Source organism: Caenorhabditis briggsae (genome assembly GCF_000004555.2).
Source record: "Caenorhabditis briggsae complete genome, chrII, whole genome shotgun sequence".
NCBI lineage: Eukaryota > Metazoa > Nematoda > Chromadorea > Rhabditida > Rhabditidae > Caenorhabditis > Caenorhabditis briggsae.
The window spans coordinates 9,909,073-9,926,951 of record NC_013486.2 but is presented as its reverse complement, the minus strand read 5'-3'; the positions used below and the strand labels follow the sequence as shown (position 1 = coordinate 9,926,951).

The 17,879-nt window shown below is 38.4% G+C and overlaps 5 protein-coding genes across 5 annotated transcripts; 4 read left to right on the top strand and 1 right to left on the bottom strand.

The window, feature by feature from the left end:
* Positions 1–808: 808 nt before the first annotated feature.
* Positions 809–2,181, top strand: CBG02501 (the record flags this gene model as incomplete). The annotated part of the gene is made up of 4 exons (XM_002630755.1): positions 809–872; positions 923–1,749; positions 1,793–1,969; positions 2,017–2,181. The coding sequence occupies 4 exons, from the start codon at positions 809–811 to the stop codon at positions 2,179–2,181; spliced, it is 1,233 nt and encodes a 410-aa protein (XP_002630801.1).
* A 1,000-nt stretch (positions 2,182–3,181) lies between these two features.
* On the bottom strand, positions 3,182–5,006 carry CBG02502 (the record flags this gene model as incomplete). Its single annotated transcript, XM_002630756.2, has 4 exons — positions 3,182–3,304; positions 3,920–4,076; positions 4,231–4,364; positions 4,914–5,006. The coding sequence occupies 4 exons, from the start codon at positions 5,004–5,006 to the stop codon at positions 3,182–3,184; spliced, it is 507 nt and encodes a 168-aa protein (XP_002630802.2).
* A 5,360-nt stretch (positions 5,007–10,366) lies between these two features.
* CBG02503 lies at positions 10,367–10,897 on the top strand (the record flags this gene model as incomplete). The annotated part of the gene is made up of 3 exons (XM_002630757.1): positions 10,367–10,524; positions 10,574–10,783; positions 10,828–10,897. 3 exons carry the CDS (start codon positions 10,367–10,369, stop codon positions 10,895–10,897), a joined length of 438 nt encoding a protein of 145 aa, XP_002630803.1.
* A 1,510-nt stretch (positions 10,898–12,407) lies between these two features.
* CBG02504 lies at positions 12,408–13,615 on the top strand (the record flags this gene model as incomplete). The annotated part of the gene is made up of 5 exons (XM_045242538.1): positions 12,408–12,547; positions 12,717–12,779; positions 13,090–13,193; positions 13,238–13,343; positions 13,549–13,615. 5 exons carry the CDS (start codon positions 12,408–12,410, stop codon positions 13,613–13,615), a joined length of 480 nt encoding a protein of 159 aa, XP_045092283.1.
* Positions 13,616–14,689: 1,074 nt separating this feature from the next.
* Positions 14,690–17,455, top strand: Cbr-ehs-1 (the record flags this gene model as incomplete). Its single annotated transcript, XM_002630759.1, has 7 exons — positions 14,690–14,933; positions 14,976–15,088; positions 15,133–15,264; positions 15,423–16,126; positions 16,172–17,088; positions 17,135–17,336; positions 17,383–17,455. The coding sequence occupies 7 exons, from the start codon at positions 14,690–14,692 to the stop codon at positions 17,453–17,455; spliced, it is 2,385 nt and encodes a 794-aa protein (XP_002630805.1).
* Positions 17,456–17,879: the final 424 nt, after the last annotated feature.

The following is a 17,879-nucleotide window of genomic DNA, read 5'->3' as shown; positions in this document are numbered from 1 at the left end:
TGTACTCTTTTTTTGTGAATTTAAGGAAAATAGAATGCCAGCAAGTAGGTATAAAATAGTTTTAACAGCTCTCAAAATAGTGTGTGTTATTTGCACATCCGAATCATAAAAGTGGGTGGTCTAGAAAACTCATATTGCAAATGTTTGGCCGCTATGCTGAAATGTCCTAGAATACAGAGCGGGTGAATATCAGGTCATCTCTAGGTCATTCACCATGGTGGCCTAGAAAACTCAACTTTCAAAAGTTAGGCCACCGTGGTAGTCTTCACCTGGCAAAGTAATTTATGACCCTTGGAAAACATTGGTCTTAAAGGTGAGGAGGGATATCAAGATTAGACAATAGGATAAACCACAAGGTTGGAAAATAGATGGACTGACTAATAGTAAAAGAGATGAGACGGCAATAAAAAAGGAATTCCGAAAATGAGGAAACTATTTAGAATAGGAAATTATTCGGGAATTTAGGTGGAATAATCAAGACAACATATATTCAAATGAATCAAAAATGTGTGTAGCCACCATTGAATTTTCTGGACCTCTGAGTAAACAGAAAATCCCCTCGGGCTACTCCAAGTATCACCAGGTGCATGTTAGACCATTTCTGCTGATCCATCGATGTCGCAAAAGACTTAAGAAGTAGAATCAACGATTCATCAAAAGCTTTTCACGTGAAAAAAATTCATGTCATTGAAAAAATCATCCACGAAGCTTATCCACGCGAGATTCACCTATACCGAACAGTCATCACACTCCATCTATCAGTTTTACATCAAGGTTCCACTCTAGAAGTGTATATTGTTGTGTGAATATGCTCTCCCGGTTCTCTTCATCTATCGTTCGTCAACGAATTCAAAAAAGACAAATGTCTTTTGGTAATTCGTTCACTCCAATATGTCCCGAAACCTTTTTGTCTCTTTTTCAGAACTATCAAGCACTCAAAAAGAAATTCAAGCAGCAGCATTGCAATTTTCGAAAGATGTACTCCTACCAAATGCTTCCAAATACGACAAAAGCGGAGAGTTTCCATGGGAAATTGTCCGTCAAGCTCATTCCCTTGGTTTCATGAATCCAATAATCCCAGAGAAGTACGGTGGACCTGGAATGGGTGGTTTAAATTCGGTGCTGATTGTTGAAGCGTTGTCCTATGGATGTACTGGAATCCAGCTCGCTATCGTTGGACCATCTCTCGCCGTGGCTCCAGTATACTTGGCTGGAACCGAAGAGCAGAAGAAAAAGTATTTGGGAATGATGGCATCTGAAGCTACTATTGCATCGTATGCAGTCACAGAACCAGGAGCAGGATCGGATGTAAACGGAGTGAAGACCAAAGCAGTGCAGAAAGGAGATGAGTATGTCATCAATGGATCAAAAGCATGGATCACCGGAGGAGGACATGCAAAATGGTTTTTTGTTTTGGCAAGAACTGATGAGAATCCGAATACTCCTGCTGGCAAAGCCTTCACTGCATTCCTTGTTGATGGGGATACTCCTGGAATTACACGAGGAAAGAAGGAAGAGAATATGGGTCAGAAATGCTCAGATACAAGAACAATTACTTTTGAAGACGTTCGTGTTCCCAAAGAGAACATTCTTGGTGCTCCAGGAGCTGGATTCAAAGTCGCCATGGGTGCATTCGATCTGACACGTCCACTGGTTGCTGCCGGAGCAGTTGGCCTGTCCTGGAGATGTCTGGATGAATCTTGCAAGTACGCATTGGAACGAAATGCCTTCGGAACACCGATTGCCAATGTGGGTCACTATTTATTTTTAATTTCTAATTGATCTTTTTTAGCATCAAGCCATCCAATTCATGCTTGCCGATATGACTGTCAATCTGGAACTTTCTCGTCTCTACACCTACCGTGCTGCAGCTGAAACTGATGCAGGTGGCGTTTCTTCTTACAGTGCATCAATTGCAAAATGCTTCTCGGCCGATACGGCAAATATTGCTGCTGCCAATGCTTGTCAGGTAATTCGAGACGTTGTCAAAAAAGTAAACTAAGTTCCATTTTTCAGATCTTTGGAGGCGCCGGTTTCAATTGCGATTATCCAGTTGAGAAGCTGATGCGTGATGCCAAGATTTACCAAATCTACGAAGGAACTTCTCAAATCCAACGCATGGTCATTTCTCGCACTCTTCTTCAAAACTTCGCTCAGAACGGAACTAGCAAAATGGGATAGATTTTTGGAGTCCCATAACATATGGGATTTATGACAAATTTAATTTGTTGAACTATTTTTTGTTTTTTTTTGTATTTGTAAAAGTCTTTTTCAAGAGTTGGTTTTTATACATTTGAGGAGATAAGACAAGATATTATTCGGAGTTTTTTTTGGGGAATGATTTACAGTGTTTAGTGTTCACACAGTCGTTGTTCCGCCTTCTCTTGAAATTCTGAATTTGGAATTTTCGGATTTTTAGAATGTTTTCAAAATCTGACCTTTGAGTTTTCGAATTTTCGAAATTCTAAGTATTTTTGGTTTTTTGAATTACTGATTCTCTGATTTTTCGGAATTTTGAAATTTTTAGAAATTTGAGTCTTCTCGAACTTTCGGATTTTCAGATTTTCAGAGTTTCTGAATTTCTGAATTTTGGAATTTTTGAATAATTGAATAATTTAGATTAATTTTCTCTGAATTATCTAATTTTCGAACTTTTTTGAATTTTTTTTTATTTTCTTTCAGGATTTTCCCGAATTTTTCGAAATTTTAGATTTTCTGAATTTCTGAGTTTCTGAGTTTTGGAATTTTCGAAAAACTTGCATTTTTCTGAATTTTTGATTTTTGACTTCTTTTTGAATTGTTTCTTTGCTTTGCAATTCAAGAATCATCTTCTGATCTTTTTTCTGATTGAATAATTTCATCAATTAAACATAACAGGATTACATTTTGATCCCTTTCCATCGACCTCCCATCCTTTCCAATTATGTTACAATATTTGTGTGTTTATAGTATGCTTCACAGCTCAATCCAATTAGTTTCACAGTTACATCTTTGAACATGTTTATTTTTGCAAAAAAAAATACAGGCAGAGAAAAATAGTACACAGTACGTTGATGGTCGTTTTGATCTACACAGATCTACAGATATTATGATCGAATGGTTCGTTTAGAAAAATGAATTCCTGATTTTTTGGAGAACCAAAAAGGAGAATGAAAGAGAGCACTGGAAAGAGAGAATAGAGCTAGATTCTGATGGCAAGCTCCGATGGAACATGGGGTCGGTGGTTTTTGGAGACTCTGTAGACACGATGGTTTCCAATCCGTGAGAACTTCACGGGCTTGAATTGGATCATCATATCATTGTCCTGGAATAAAATATTGTTGATTTTAAGTCACTAGCCAAAACCCTCTGCAAAATTTCCTCCCAAAATAAATTACAATTCCGGAACTTTTCCCCGTCTCCAGTTCAAAGGTTTTTTGACACCTTAAGACGCTTAAGAAAAAAAAGCTTGCTGATAATCGTTAAATATCACATTTGAGCGCAAAAGCATCACATGTCAGTTTAAGGCAGTTTCAGCCCCTTTTTCAGAACCACATTTGCAAAATCTAGGTCAAAACTACGTCAATGGTGAGTCGGATCATCAGGTGTTTCGTTTCGAAATCAAATTTCTTTCCTACGCGCAAACATCATCAGTTTTCAAATCAGAGCGTTAAACAGAGAACCCAAAAAAGTGCAATAGATTGTGTTGATCGAACGATATTTGTGTTGGGTCGTAAAATAATTTAATGGTAATTTTTAATGGGGACGCGACAAGGTTTTTTGACGAGACAGAGAGAGCACTGTGTTTTGACCAATCGACGTATATTCTAGAAAGGGAGATATCAAACTGACTACTTAGTTTTATGTGGCTCATTAAAAATTTCAGCGAAAACATTTGAAGAATGTGATCACTGATTTTTTGTTTAACCCAAAAACTCACGTCTTCCATGATCATCGATGCCGGCTCATAGTACGTATTGGGACAGTGCGAGGGTCGGATGCAGATACCGTTGTCGTCTCGAACGTATCCATGGTTGCAGACGCATCGAGGGAAGTAACATTTGGCATGGTGCAGATGGTTTTCGCAGTTTGGAGGGCTGAAAATAGTTAAAATTTGATTGGAATTTCTAGTCCTTGGTTCTACTAATCAACAACGAGGCAATTACGTTTAATCAACACAGTTTTTATCAAGTGACTCAAATTCCATCTACATTCCTTCCGCACAGTGTTTCATAATGTTTACTATCTTACCTGAACAAGTTCTCACACGTCCGATCACAATGTCTCTCTGGTCCACAGATGAGATGATGCTCGTGCTTCTGACATTCTTCGGCTTTTCGTTCGGATCGGACGTGGTGCTTCATTCTGCTTGGTCCACGAGCTTTCTAGAAAGGAAACACAATTAGTTACATTCTTTCACGAGCATGTCAGATGATTGGTGTCTCAGAGAGTTCTTTCCAAAAAGGTTTCTCAGCAAAGTTTTTGGCACATATGCCCCTTGGGGCACCGATCCCGCTGCAAAGCGGTAACACGTTCACACAGGGGCACATATACATTTATCGTGCCCTCACCGCGCTCAACATAATTCGTCGTCTATTCATTTTAGAACTTCTAGAATATAGTTCAATTGCGAAATTCGGAGAGACGACTTTGACTGTAAGTCGACCTCAACAAATTTTTGGAACCGGTGCCCAGAAAAGGTACGATAACACGGGCACGATACCCGCGAGCTAGGGACACAGGTGCGGTGTTCTAAGGGCACTCTGAACAGGCACTGTGGCATTTGGACGCGAATCCTGTGCCCCTCTGTGCCCTAGTGTGCAAAAAATTTGCTGAGAGATTCATTCAAGTTCAAGAGTCGTCAAGTTTGAGCATACAAATCTTTTCAAATTTCTACAGTAATCTAGAAGTTCTAGGCTAGAACTCAAACTTACATGTCTTGGTGGTGTTCTTCTCTTGTTGTGATGGTGATGGAAGAGGGTTGATGACACGACGGTGAATAAAAGGAACATCAGCAGAACCCTCATGGTTTGATGACGACGACAGTGGCTGAAATTGTTTGTATATGAGAAACAAGACGAAGAATAGAAACAAGAAAAAAGAGAAGTGATAAGCCAATCAAAAAAATGTTACACATGTGCTCAATTTGTGTGTGCCAAAATTAGACTTTTTTCAGACCTTACGACCCGAGTTTGCGATCGTGTATGTGCGATGAATCAGGGGAAGAGAGGTGTGTGGAAACAAAGGTGTGTTATTGAAACCAAAACTACAACTAATTCGAACCAATTAGAAAGTACACGAATGAGGAATTGTAGTGGTAATTGTGACGGCCTTGGTGGTATACGAATAAACGGCCCCTTGTGAAGAAGCAGGTGTTTGGAGGAAGAAGAAAAAGAAAGGGGAGGAGACTAAATGATGACGTGTCTTTTTCTTTCTCTTGAGGATTTATTACTTTTTTTGAAAAAAGTTGGGTTACGGTAATCCATGGTCTCAGTGATTGTCAGACCTTTGTTTTATGATGTTTTATTGTTAGAAAAAGAGGCAAAAGCTATAAAAGTTGGTCAATTAGTTGTGATAGCGCCTCGCGATTCTTCGATTTGGACACGGTAGTTAGATCGTTGACTAGAAGAAAAGTGCCCTCTGGTCAAATGGAAATGACTAAAGATTGGATGGTCTGGAAACGATGAATACAGTGTACAGTAGTCCGAAGCAACGTCTCTTTTTAATAACGAAATACCCTAAAAAGTGTCAATTCTCCATTACCTAAATAGGGAAAATCCTCTTAACTCCGTTCCGTCTTCTTTACTGATTCTTGAAATTCGAAGACACAATCTAGCCTACATACTTAAGTGAGAAATTGTTGAGAAAAAGAAATGGAATGTTGTTGTGGGAGTTTGAAGAAAAGCTATAAAATATATTGTCTGTAATAAAGTTAGCTGATTCAGCCATATTCCATCTCGGTTCCAGTGATATATATCGAGAAATGGTCAACTGAAAAATATTCTTGAAGCTATAATGAACATTTTTTTAGTTGGCTACATTTTGACATCTTTCACTGAGAATGAGATAAATGGGCTCAAAGTTGAATGTGAATGGTCAACATTTTAGAATGGAACTACAATGCGTCCGTTCCTCGCGAACCACCTGTGCGGCCTCGAACATGACGATTACGACGGCCTCAACAAATCTGCACTTTTGAGGTTCTTGGCAAAAGTTGGGCACATTTTGGACCAAAAAAAAACACGGTTTCCGTTATAAACCAGAAAGAAGTAAAAACTTTCTTGACTACAGTATACCAAATGATTTCAATAATACATGACATTTCAGAAAAGACCTCTTGAGTTTTGGCAACGGTCTACACTGCCGAAAGTTTACTTATAAAGTACTTGACAGTTCAACAACCAAATTCTGCAACGAAAAAAGTACAAAACATGTAAATAATGAATGTGAGTCAAAGAGTCAAGAAGTATTGAAGCACAGTTAGTCAGAAGGTAAAAGGGTAGACGGAATGGATCGTCAGGGAGACGGAAAACGCCTGAAATAGGCAGACGAGTCGAGAATTTTTGACGTCAAATCAAATGGAATGATGGAAGAGAAGCATTCCATGAATTCTGTCCACCCCGATTCTCCTCCCCTGCGGGCGGAGGTTATCAGTGGGTATCAGTTCATCAGTGTCGCAGAGAAGAGAGCAATCACTAATACGAGAATAGAGAGGGGGAAAATCGGGGCAACAAAAAAGAGATAAGAAATTAAAAATACATTTTGAGAAGGAGTTACCCCAAAAACGATAGAATAGAGTGTTAAATTCGAAAATTCACGATCAGAACACAGAAAATTATGAATTATTGACACTTGAGTAATTGGTTGCACAAACGACAAACTAAAGAATGAAGTATAATTTCGGATAGTTTTTGGAAGTTGAATATACATTTGAATTCAAATTGATACAAATCAAGAAAGTTGAATGCTCTTATAGAAGTTATTTGTAATGTAAAGGTTGGCTTACAGTTATCAGGACGGTTGAAAACGGGTATATCTTTAGACATAAGTATCTTGGAAGAGCGAAAACTGGTAGAAATATAGTTTTACGCTTGATTCAAAGCTAATAGAATTTTAAAAGCGATTTCTCAAGTCTAGGTATCATTATGATTGTTCACAGATGAAATTTTCTTGCACGTCGTTATGATTTCCTTGAGATGAAGCAACTTTGATAAACGGTAAGTCAGCTCATTTGAAAATTCATTCTCCAAGTTTGAGCCCAGTACAACGCGTTACTCAAAATTTATGCTAGTACAAAGTTTAGTCAGGGTTATAATGCACCAAGCTGTGAGATTTCTCTTGGTTTCTGCTTCAATTTCTTTCAAAAGTTCAGCGATTTCGTATATTAATTCTTCAATTACCTGACTCCAATCTATTTTTTCCAAATCTGCTTTGTTCCTGTTTGTTTGGAAAAAGGTCTTACGGTAGGTAAAAAAGAAAATACTGTGAAAACCTGTAATAGAAGGGCCCCACACTGTCAAGTTTGAGCTGAATTATCTCAATTCGTGTGAAAGATATCAAAAATGTGTCAACTGACAAAACACTTCTGATATAATGATTAACACTTTATCAGCTGACAACTTCTTTATTTCTTTAACAGCGACTGAGAAAAATTGGTTCGAAGTTGAAAGTCAGAGAGCCTTCTATTACAGGTTAACAGTATTTTTGGGTCTGTAACTTCTTAGAACTATAGAAGCTTCGAGAAGATTGGACTTTTCATTTTTCTAAAACCTACAAAATCGTCATTAGCAGAATCGCATTCATGGGATTGCTTAAGAGCGATTCGAGACTCGTTTAACTTTTTCTAAAGTATTTACCCTTTGTGCTCCTAAAGACATGGATCGTTTTGTCAGATGTTTCCTTGAACTAAAAATTTTTCACAACTTTCAGATCGTATAGTAGCCCTAACAAAAAGGTATATTGTAGTTCAAGATTCAACTGATGACAATAGGATTACTGTAGCTCAGACACGGCGCCGTTAGACTTAGGAAAAAAGATGTCTTCATCAAAAAGGAACCGCTTCTAAGAGGATCAAAACGAAACTGACAGGTGAACACATGGGTATTCGTTTTTAAACCGATTTGATCCCATGGCTCCGCCCACTTTCTCCGGATTCTCTTCAATATAAGTTCTATCTCGTTGAAAGAAGAGCTGAGGATCAACTAAGTGATTTATGGAATGCACCTAATGAAAGTGAGAAGAGGAAAAAAAAGAGTGGAGTGATCGAACATTTTGAGTGGTGAGTCAAAGAAAAACAATGAAAAGTAACAACTAAAGGAAATTTGTTTTGTGAAGTTCTACCTCGTAGACGATATTATTTGCACACTTTTCGAAACAAAAAGTGAGAATTAACCACCGCTACCAGACAAAAGAAGGATTTTATTGGGTAAATACAGGTGAAAACGGAAGAAAGAGGTTATGTTTTGATCAGGAGTTATTTCCGAAATGCTTACAGTTCTAGTTTCAGCATTCTATGAGAACAGCTTCCAACAAAAAGTTACCAAACTGTACAATTAGGTAAATGTTTTGAATGGATGTCAAGGGAAATTACGGTAACAAAACGAGCGAAAGTGATGCTAACTTCGGGAGGACATTATAATAGATCGAATGAATAATTGGCTTTGGAAACATTCTCATTACTTCAAAACGGAAAAAAATGTAGCTGAAATTTTTTTATCTGAAATGAAAGTAAAAATCATTATATTATTCAGGTGCAAAAAATGCGGAGCTGTGGAAGAGAACCGTCGGTGGCCGCGGCCGAAGGTCCTACAACGGCCACTACCGTAACCTAAACACTTGATAAAATACAAAACCGACTTTCAGTTTTTCTTACCTCCTCTGCAGAAAAACAATCCACTTTAAAGATGTTGAAATATGTTTATTTTTCGAAACAGCTTTTCCCACCTTTAACAAATTTCATGACGGAACTCTGACTCCGTTTCTTCCGCTTTTTATGGCTCATTCCCATCTTCTTCTTCTCACTCTATTTTTATCATTAACACATTAAAGGAGATGACATATTGTATCATTAAATAGAGTATTCTAAAAACGTCTTGGGAAAACAATACTGGGTGTGGTTGAAAACGATGCTTTCAGAAGTATGGAAGAAGTTCTGGTGAATCACTAAAAAATACGGAAAAATTTTGTAGTTCAAAAGTTTGATAAGGTTAGGGTGGAGTTGGGAAACATGACGATATGGTTCTAATGGTCAATCGGTTTCTGGAGCAGAGTAATGTAAGTAAAACAAATTTGAAGGTCCCACAGAGACAACTACCGTAACCTAAAACTATTTTTTCGGATTTATTTTTTCTTTTTTTACTACATGTCGGGTTTAACTGTTACTGTGAAACCTCTTATAGAACCCTATACTTGCACTTTGATTCAATTCAACTCGGTTCCTTTCAAAGATATCGAGAAGTCGTCAACCGTCAAAATGTTTATCATAATATCAAAAATATTTTGTCAATTAGCAACGTTTCGCTATCTTTTACAGGAAATGAGATAATTGAGCTCAAAGAGGTATTCTCTACCGCAAAAGTCGGAAAATAAATTTCTTGTCAATGAAATGTCTGAAGAAACACGAGAAGAGAATAAATACTGAAAGTTTAAATTTTTTAGGTTACGGTAGTTGTCGCTGTGGGACCTTTGGCCACGACCACCGGCGTTTTCTTTCCACAGCTCCCATTTCTTGTGCCAGAATAAAACTCCGAAAATTGAAAGTTACAGTAACCAAAGAATCTCAATCTGGCACCCGATAACCTGCATGTGGTCCCCCATCACATTCTCATCACATTTCCACCTCAAACTACTTCATTCCAGTCTATTAGCTCATCACATTCACCTCCATCTTCATGAAGAGGATGTGCCTCTTCTCTAACTCTTTTCATTTCCAATCACCTGAATGAGATAACCGAAGAAAAATGTTTCTAGAAAAGATGATTCCATCTGTTGGAGTGGAGAGTTTTAATGGATTTTGTGATTTATTTTAGTGAGGATATGAGTCAGCAACAACAACACAAAAAGAAAAAAAAGAATACGGTAAGAATGAATCAGGTTATACTTGAGAAGCATTTCTTTTGTTTCCTTTTCTGTTCGAAAATCTGACAATTTCCGGATATTTGAAGGTCGTGTGAAAGTTTTTAACTGTTCGTGAACGTTGGGTCTTGGTTCAGGGAGAACAGAAGAAATTCGATTCCTAAAAAGAATATTTTCAAACGTGATCACTTTCTAGTTTAAAAAATATGACCTCAATAGTTTGCCACAGTTCCATGTGCTCGGAAATCTACCACTATTCACAAGTTTGCTCTTCAACAGCCTCAACCAAAAAGCGGAGCATTATCAGCAAAGAATGTCGAAATACCACGGAGCAACTGATGCATTCCAGGATATCCTCCAAAAGGTTGACGAGACATTCATCCAAGCGCAATCCTATCTGAGCAATCTTCGTAACGATGTGGCTGGAGAAAGAAGTGAGAGCAAATCGGAGCTCACTGTTGTTCCTTCGCCGTTAGTAGTTTGTGAAGATGTGATGGAAACTTAATAATTGAAATTGCAGAGTGCAGTCCGAACGTTCGTGCTCTCCACCGCGTATGAGTTGCATGTCTGCATCTTCATCAGCTCTTCGTCGTCAGAATATTAAAAAAGAGTCGTACAAAGTTGACAACGAAGCATTCCTGGCTCTTAACAAGAAGAAGGCAGTCATCGTTACTACGTTCAAGTCGAAGCACCCAATTCTTGATTCGGATGTGAAAAATGCTCAGAAACGGTAACGGTTTATATAGAAACAAGTTTATTTATAAAATTTTTCAGAATCAACGAAGCATTCAACGACGCTACTTCTTCATCTTCCAACTCTTCCTCTTCCCAAATGTCAATTTAACTGAATTTATAGATCTTTCCGAAATAAAATATAGTATTTACTGAAAGTTTTCTTTCTTATTAGAATCGCTTCTTTTGATCATACATTCACTGTTTTCTCTAATTTCCGATAATATTCATACATTTATTCTTTCCAGATTTCTTTCAGTGTTTCAGTGTTCACAGCGGAGCGCGTTCAAAAAACTTTCAAACTACGGTTTTTTTTTCGAACATTCATATTTGAATTTCGCATCCGGGATGAAAAAAATTCGGAATCCGGAATGAAACATATAAATAAAATTTCTGGAAAAAAATCCTGAAATTTTTGAAATTCGGATCCATTTTTGATAAACCCCACCCATTTGCTACAGGGTCATAATTCGACACCTCCTTTTGCTCTCACAGCGGAGCGCGTTCAAAAAAATTTCAGAGCTCGGATTTTTTCCGCAATCAGATGTTTTTGAACAAGCTGATAACAGAACTGAAGTCCTTTTTTCAATCCTGCCTCTCTTTAAAAAGTTATGAGCTCGGAAAATACCGATTTTTAACTCTTGGAGTGAGCTTTTAAAAGACTTAGCGAGAATTTTCGCTGGCTTATGAAAGTTATCGTATTTTTGAATATTTCTGCACAATCTGGAAAAGTTATTTTTTCACTTTGTTCCAAAAAAAAATTTTGAAAAAATTTCCATGGGGTCCCCCCTTTGCTAAAAAAATTTGAAGAGCAAAAGGAGGTGTCGAATTAAGACTCTGTCCATTTGATTCACGTTTCTTGCAGGTTCCAACTTGGAACTTCCAAGTCTTTCCGATTGATACGGTACTTAAAGGAGCAACTCTAAAGTTTTAACTGCGTTGTAGGAACACCAGACAATTGCAAGACTGTTCCTTTAAGAAGCATACGGTTTTGCTCACAGAAAACAACAAAAATTCTCTTGGAATTCTTCCACACACATTTTCAAAATCTACTTTGAACTTCAAGTTTCTTTTTAAAGTTCTTTATTGGAACCTATAAAAATATATTTTAAATGTTATGTTGTGCACATTGCGATGTAGTGTGTTAAAGTAGTGTGATGTCTTTTCTTGGAACTTTTTTTGTGATTTGAGCAATAACAAATCACAAACTACTCAGGTAAACGATTCGGAATTAGATCTGGCTTCATTCGGAATTAGATCGAATAACTCGAAATTCGGAATTAGATCTGAGTTCATTCGGAATTAGATCGGGACTAGATCTAATACCGAAGTTGACACGAGAAATGCGCCAGTGACTCAGCTGGCGCGGATGAATTTTTTTTGTTTTTTAACCCATATTTATTTTCTTCAATAATATGAATTTTTTCTCAAATTTTTGCAGTTTTTCTGATTTTTTTCCTAGAAATCAGTAACTAGTCAAATGTAACTGTATTGAACATATTTTCATGCGTAGCGAGCTTTTTTTGCAGAATTTTAGGTGAAATTATTTTTTCCTTCGTTATCCGCTCGCATGTCCACTTTCCGCGTTTGTTCAGAACTGTTTCAATTCAAATATTGCAGACATGACACGATATCGAATCAAGAAAAAAGAGGTAGAAGTTTCAACGAGGAAAAGGCTGAAGGCGTTGAAGGTGACGAATCGAAGCGAATTCAACGCCGGCACTGTCGGAGACGGCGGCGGAGGCAGTGAAGAAGATGAAGAGTTTGGAAAATCCGTGGTCGTCTCTGTTTCGACCTAACAAAATTGAATCAGTTAGTATCCGAAGGTTCTCTGGAAGTGGCGATGTTAGCAGAGGGTATTTCTGGGCTAATGTTGGTAGTGAGTAAATCACGATAACATCTTAAAAATCGGTACTTTTGACATTTTACAGATTGAGGCTGAAAGAGCTCGTCACGACAGCGCCGTTTCGGTTCAGAAGAGAAAGGAAGGATCCGTGAGTGTAATTAGAAGTCTATTACAGTATAAGCTGGGTTCAGGCGGAAATGATGGCAATTCTTGATCCATTTGTTTTTTCTTCTATGGAGCAGATCACTGTGATTCATCCGGTCACTCATGGTTTATTTATACCAGAGTTTCAGATTTAAAAATTATTTTTTTTGTAGACGAGATATGTGCTAATGAAGTTTTGTCAAAGTGTCCACCTTTGCGTTGCCCACTACAACTTCTTGTCCAAAAAGCGTGCAATCATTGGTTTAACGAGGTTCATTTTTTACCTAATTTCTATAATTCTCTATTTAATGCAGATCATGCCTGAAAAATCTATGCGCGCTCAGTTCACGTCGTCTCTATCTCCCCGCGGAAAGTACACCACGATCGATCCCCATCGGATTCATTAATTTGCAGATTGGTGAGGCTCATTACAAATAAGGTGAAACAATTCAAATTTTCTAGCTCTTCTCTCAGAAGCTGTGAAGCTTCTCCAATCCAGTGAAGATCAGCGTGATATCATTAGGGATAGTGTGGCCTCAATGTGGTGTGCGCATGTGGCCTACTTATTGTGAGTTTCTGAAAATTGAAAAAAGTTCCAGGAAGTTGGTTATCAATAATCATTGCGATGCCTCGTAGCTAATAAATTACTATTCGTCTCAAATGCTTTATCAACCCTGAATGGTTTTGCCTTGCCTGAATTGAAAAACCTACGACTTGTGCACTGAGACATGAAAAAATAAATTCTACATTCACTCCGAAAAATTATATTTCAGGAACAAATCAAGAGAAGACATGCGAAGAATCGGCAAACAGCGCACCAGTGGACCCAATGATGCTTAGACCACTCTTGTCTCCCCTCTTCTACCCTTTTCCTCCGGCTCCAATGGCTCCTTGTTAATCATTTTCCAACTTTTTTTCTATCTTTTTCCCCTAAATCACATTTTCATTCTTTTCCCTGTTATCTCATCATTTACTGTTGTCAGTGCCTTGTTCTGATCTCATTTACAAAATCCATTTAATTTGTATCCCAACTCATTTGGTTGTTTTCCTTTTTTAGTATTATCTGGTTTTTTTCTCCTTTTTTTTAAAATAAATTTTATCATAAATGAAGCAACCGGCGATAAAAAAGAAAACAAAATTTGAAAAGCGCGCGCTAGGAATCTTCGAAATCCCGCCGGCCTGTTCGGAATTAGATCTAATTCGTTCGTAGTTCATTCGGTGTTCGTTCGGAATTAGATCAGCTAAATTCTGTATTAGATCATGCCACTTCTATTTACGAACGAACCCAGATCTAATTCCGAATGAAGTCAGATCTAATTCAGAATCGTTTACCTGAGATATGTAAAAAGATTGACTTTGACGAAATAAGGTTAGCACTATAAAATTTGTGTAAACACCGCGACGGAGAAATGCGACGATTAGTCATCGAGGATTGGTCGCTTACTGACCGAATAATTGCTTTATTTTGATTCGAGAGTTTCCAACTTCAACGAATGAATAAACTCGCATTTGATGAGCTGAATAGTTTTTCTTAATCGATATATTTGCTTTGTAACTATTATCATGGCCCCTTTTCTCAACGTAACCTAATACTTTCCTTTGCACATTTTTCACATCCTCTATGGACCAAAAAGGGAGAAGGACCGACATAAAAAGGAAGAGAAAGCTTAGGAAAGACGGAAAATCGATGTACTAGAGTGCTCGGAAGAAGTGAGGAGAAACAGAGAAGAGAGCCGACATTCGGAAGACACTCGTCGTTATTCTTCGCCACATCTTCTTTTTCTTCTTCTCTTTCCTCTGCATGTCAAAATTCGCTGTGTTTCTGCTTAATTTTACTTATTTCTAAATTTATTCGTCTAAAATTTTGACCGAGACAAAAAAACATCCGAAAATTTCTATCTATTCAGGTTCAAAATGGACGACTCATATGCGATCGCCACACCGCATAATGAAGCCTATAACGTGGCTTTCGCTGAGATGAATCCTCATGGAGCACCAAGAATAGGCGCCGCCGACGCTGCTAATTTCCTTAAGAAATCGAATTTACCGATGCCACAGCTCGGACAAATTTGGGAGTTGAGTGACCCGCAAAAAACTGGATCACTGGACAAGCGAGGAGCATTCGTGGCGTTCAAGTTGGTAGCAGCTGCTCAGCAAGGTAAACAACTATTTTAGAATTAAAAAAAATAAAAGTTTGAAGGAAAACCTGTTGCGAGCTCGTCACTGTACGATTCATCTCTCCAACCGCCTCGATTCGCGCCGCCTGTGCCACCAGCAAACATGCAACATCATTTCCAACCAAACTTTCCATCAGTGAGAATCTATAGCATCTCTTTTATAAAATTAGATTTTTATAGCCTGGTCGTGCTCCACCAGTTCCCCCACCGCCACATCCATCTCACCCCCATTCGATACCGTCGCAACAATCGTCACCGGCTCATCCATCAACGGGATTGCCTCCACATTGGCCAATAACGCCTTCAGATCAGGTAATTATATTTTTTAAAAAATATTTTATGAATATTACACAATGAAAAATATACCTAAACAAAAATTAGCTCTGATTTCCTCATATACGCTTTGTTTGATAGCTAAATGCCTTCATTAGTCTTCAGTGAAACGATTCTTTCAAATAATTTTTTTTCAGGCAAAGTACGACTCTATCTTCCAATCCCTCAATCCAGTGAATGGAAAACTATCCGGTGCACATGTTCGTCCGGTTCTCATGAACTCGGGCCTCGATCCACATGCCCTGGCTCGTATCTGGGAACTTTCGGATCAAGACAAGGATGGAAGTCTGGATAGAATCGAAATGTCTGTTGCCCTTCATTTGGTATATCGAACACTTCAATCGGATCCGATTCCTGCTCAACTACCACCAAACCTTATACATCCTTCAAAAGCGATGTTCGCTCACAGATCTCCGAACTTCGCTGCTCCTCCTCATCCTCCACGTCCGATGATGGGATCGAGAGCAGGTTCCGTTACATCGCTGGATGATGTCAATATGAGTCAATCGTATTCCGCAACAATGCCACGTACTCAACAAGTACCAGTTAATCGTGCCTATTCGGCTCAACCAAATGGGGCTCGAACCAGTGGGGCATCTACACCTATCTCAACTTCACATTCAGTGCATTCATTGTCCGGTGGAGAATGGCCGATATACACTGCAGATCATGCTGATCTATTCGCTCAAACTGATACCAATAGAGATGGATTAGTTGATGGTCAAGATATGAGAGGGCCTATGATGACAACTGGATTGAGTCCAACGATATTAGCTCATGTGTGGGCTTTGGCTGATATCAAGAAATGTGGACAATTAAATTTGGAACAGTTTGCATTGATGTGAGTGTCTTATTTTTTTTCAATATCAAAGAATTCTACTTTCAGTATGCACTTGATGGAAATGGCCAAGCGCGGAGAACCTTTGCCATCCGAACTACCTCCACATCTGCTTCCTCCGTCTTTCCGTCCTCCGACAGAATCTGCCGCCCATCATCAACCAGTTCAATCTGTATCAACTCCTCAACTTCCAGAAGCGACGTCTATGGAAATCAAAGAAGCATTAGAAGGTGAAAATGAAGAAATGAAGCAGTTAGCTGAAGCGATTCAATCGATGGTTATTGAGCGGAAAACTGCCGAGGAGGCTGTTGTTCAGCTGGAAGCGGATATGACAGTGAAGAACTCGAAAATCAAGAACTTACAAGTTGAATTAGCAACACTTGAGTCTACTGTTAAACAACTGGAAAGACAGAAAACAGAAGCAACGAGACGATTAGCTGATTATGATACACAAATTGAACAGTTGGAAGGAGCATGCAAAGCACAGAGAGAAAAGAAAGAAGATACGGAAAAACGATTGCAACAAATTGATGAAGAAGCTAAGAATGCAGAAGAATGCAAGGCGAATGATGAGAAGGAAACGGAGGAATTGAAGAGAGAAATCGAAATGCTCGATAACCAATTCAAGACTGTTCGTGGGGAAGTTGTCAAAGAAACCACTAAACGCGAACATATGGTTGCCGAGTTGACGACTTTAGAGAGAAAAGAGGCTAGAGATCAGATACAAATCGAGAAATTGGATGCAGCTACCGAAAAAACTACTCAACTAACTGAGCAAGTCTCTGCTGCAGTCGAGAAATCTGAAGAAGAAATGATTTCTACGTTCCGAGGACAACCTCATCTCTTGAATACTGTCATTGATCAAACCTTATTGTCAGATGATACGGTTTACGGAGAAACTGCTGGTGCATCATCTCAAAATCATATTCAGCAACCACCTGATCCATTTGCGTCGGCTAGAACGAGTAAGCCACTGATTTCCTAATTGATTACCTGAAATCTCTTTTTCAGACCCAGCAGCTGATCCGTTTGCTCAAGGAGATCCATTTGGATCCTCTGGTCATTTCGACGCAGCGTTTCCAACTGATCCATTCGCTCAGGGAGGATTCCCTGCCGACGCCGGATTCAATTCATCTGCTCCTGCTAAACCCGCCCCACCACGTCCAGCACCTCCGAAGTCTGCACGGGAGACACCTGTCAACGATCCTTTTGCGTATGTCAATTCCATTTTGTAATAAAATCTAATTTTAAATTTTCAGACCATCTCAAGGCCAAGCATCCCAACCAGCCGGATTCGCAAACTTTGCTGATTTCGGATCAGCGTTCAATTAATCTGTAGACAATAGTGAATAGTAATATAGCTCAAAATGTTTCCCCCAATCGCCAGTCATCTTCTGCACTTTGCCCAAAATTTTCAAAAACCTGTGCCAAAGTCTACGACATAATTTATTTATTACTTCCCATTTTGAAACTCTCACTTGTTTAGAATAAGAAATCAGAGCAATAATATTGAATACTGTAGAAAGCATGTAATATGTATGTTTAAATTTATTTATTTAGTGTACAAGATATTGTAAAATTGATAAATTCAAGAAGTTAAAGTTTTCCAATAACTCCGAAAATGAGAAATTCCGAAAGTTGGAAAAATAGGAAGATTGAAAGAGCTCTAGACAAAAAAAATCGTTAAATTTTTGTTTTATTTGTTTTTTTTTATGATTCTGAACAACTGGAACAACTTACTGCTTATTTTGTGATG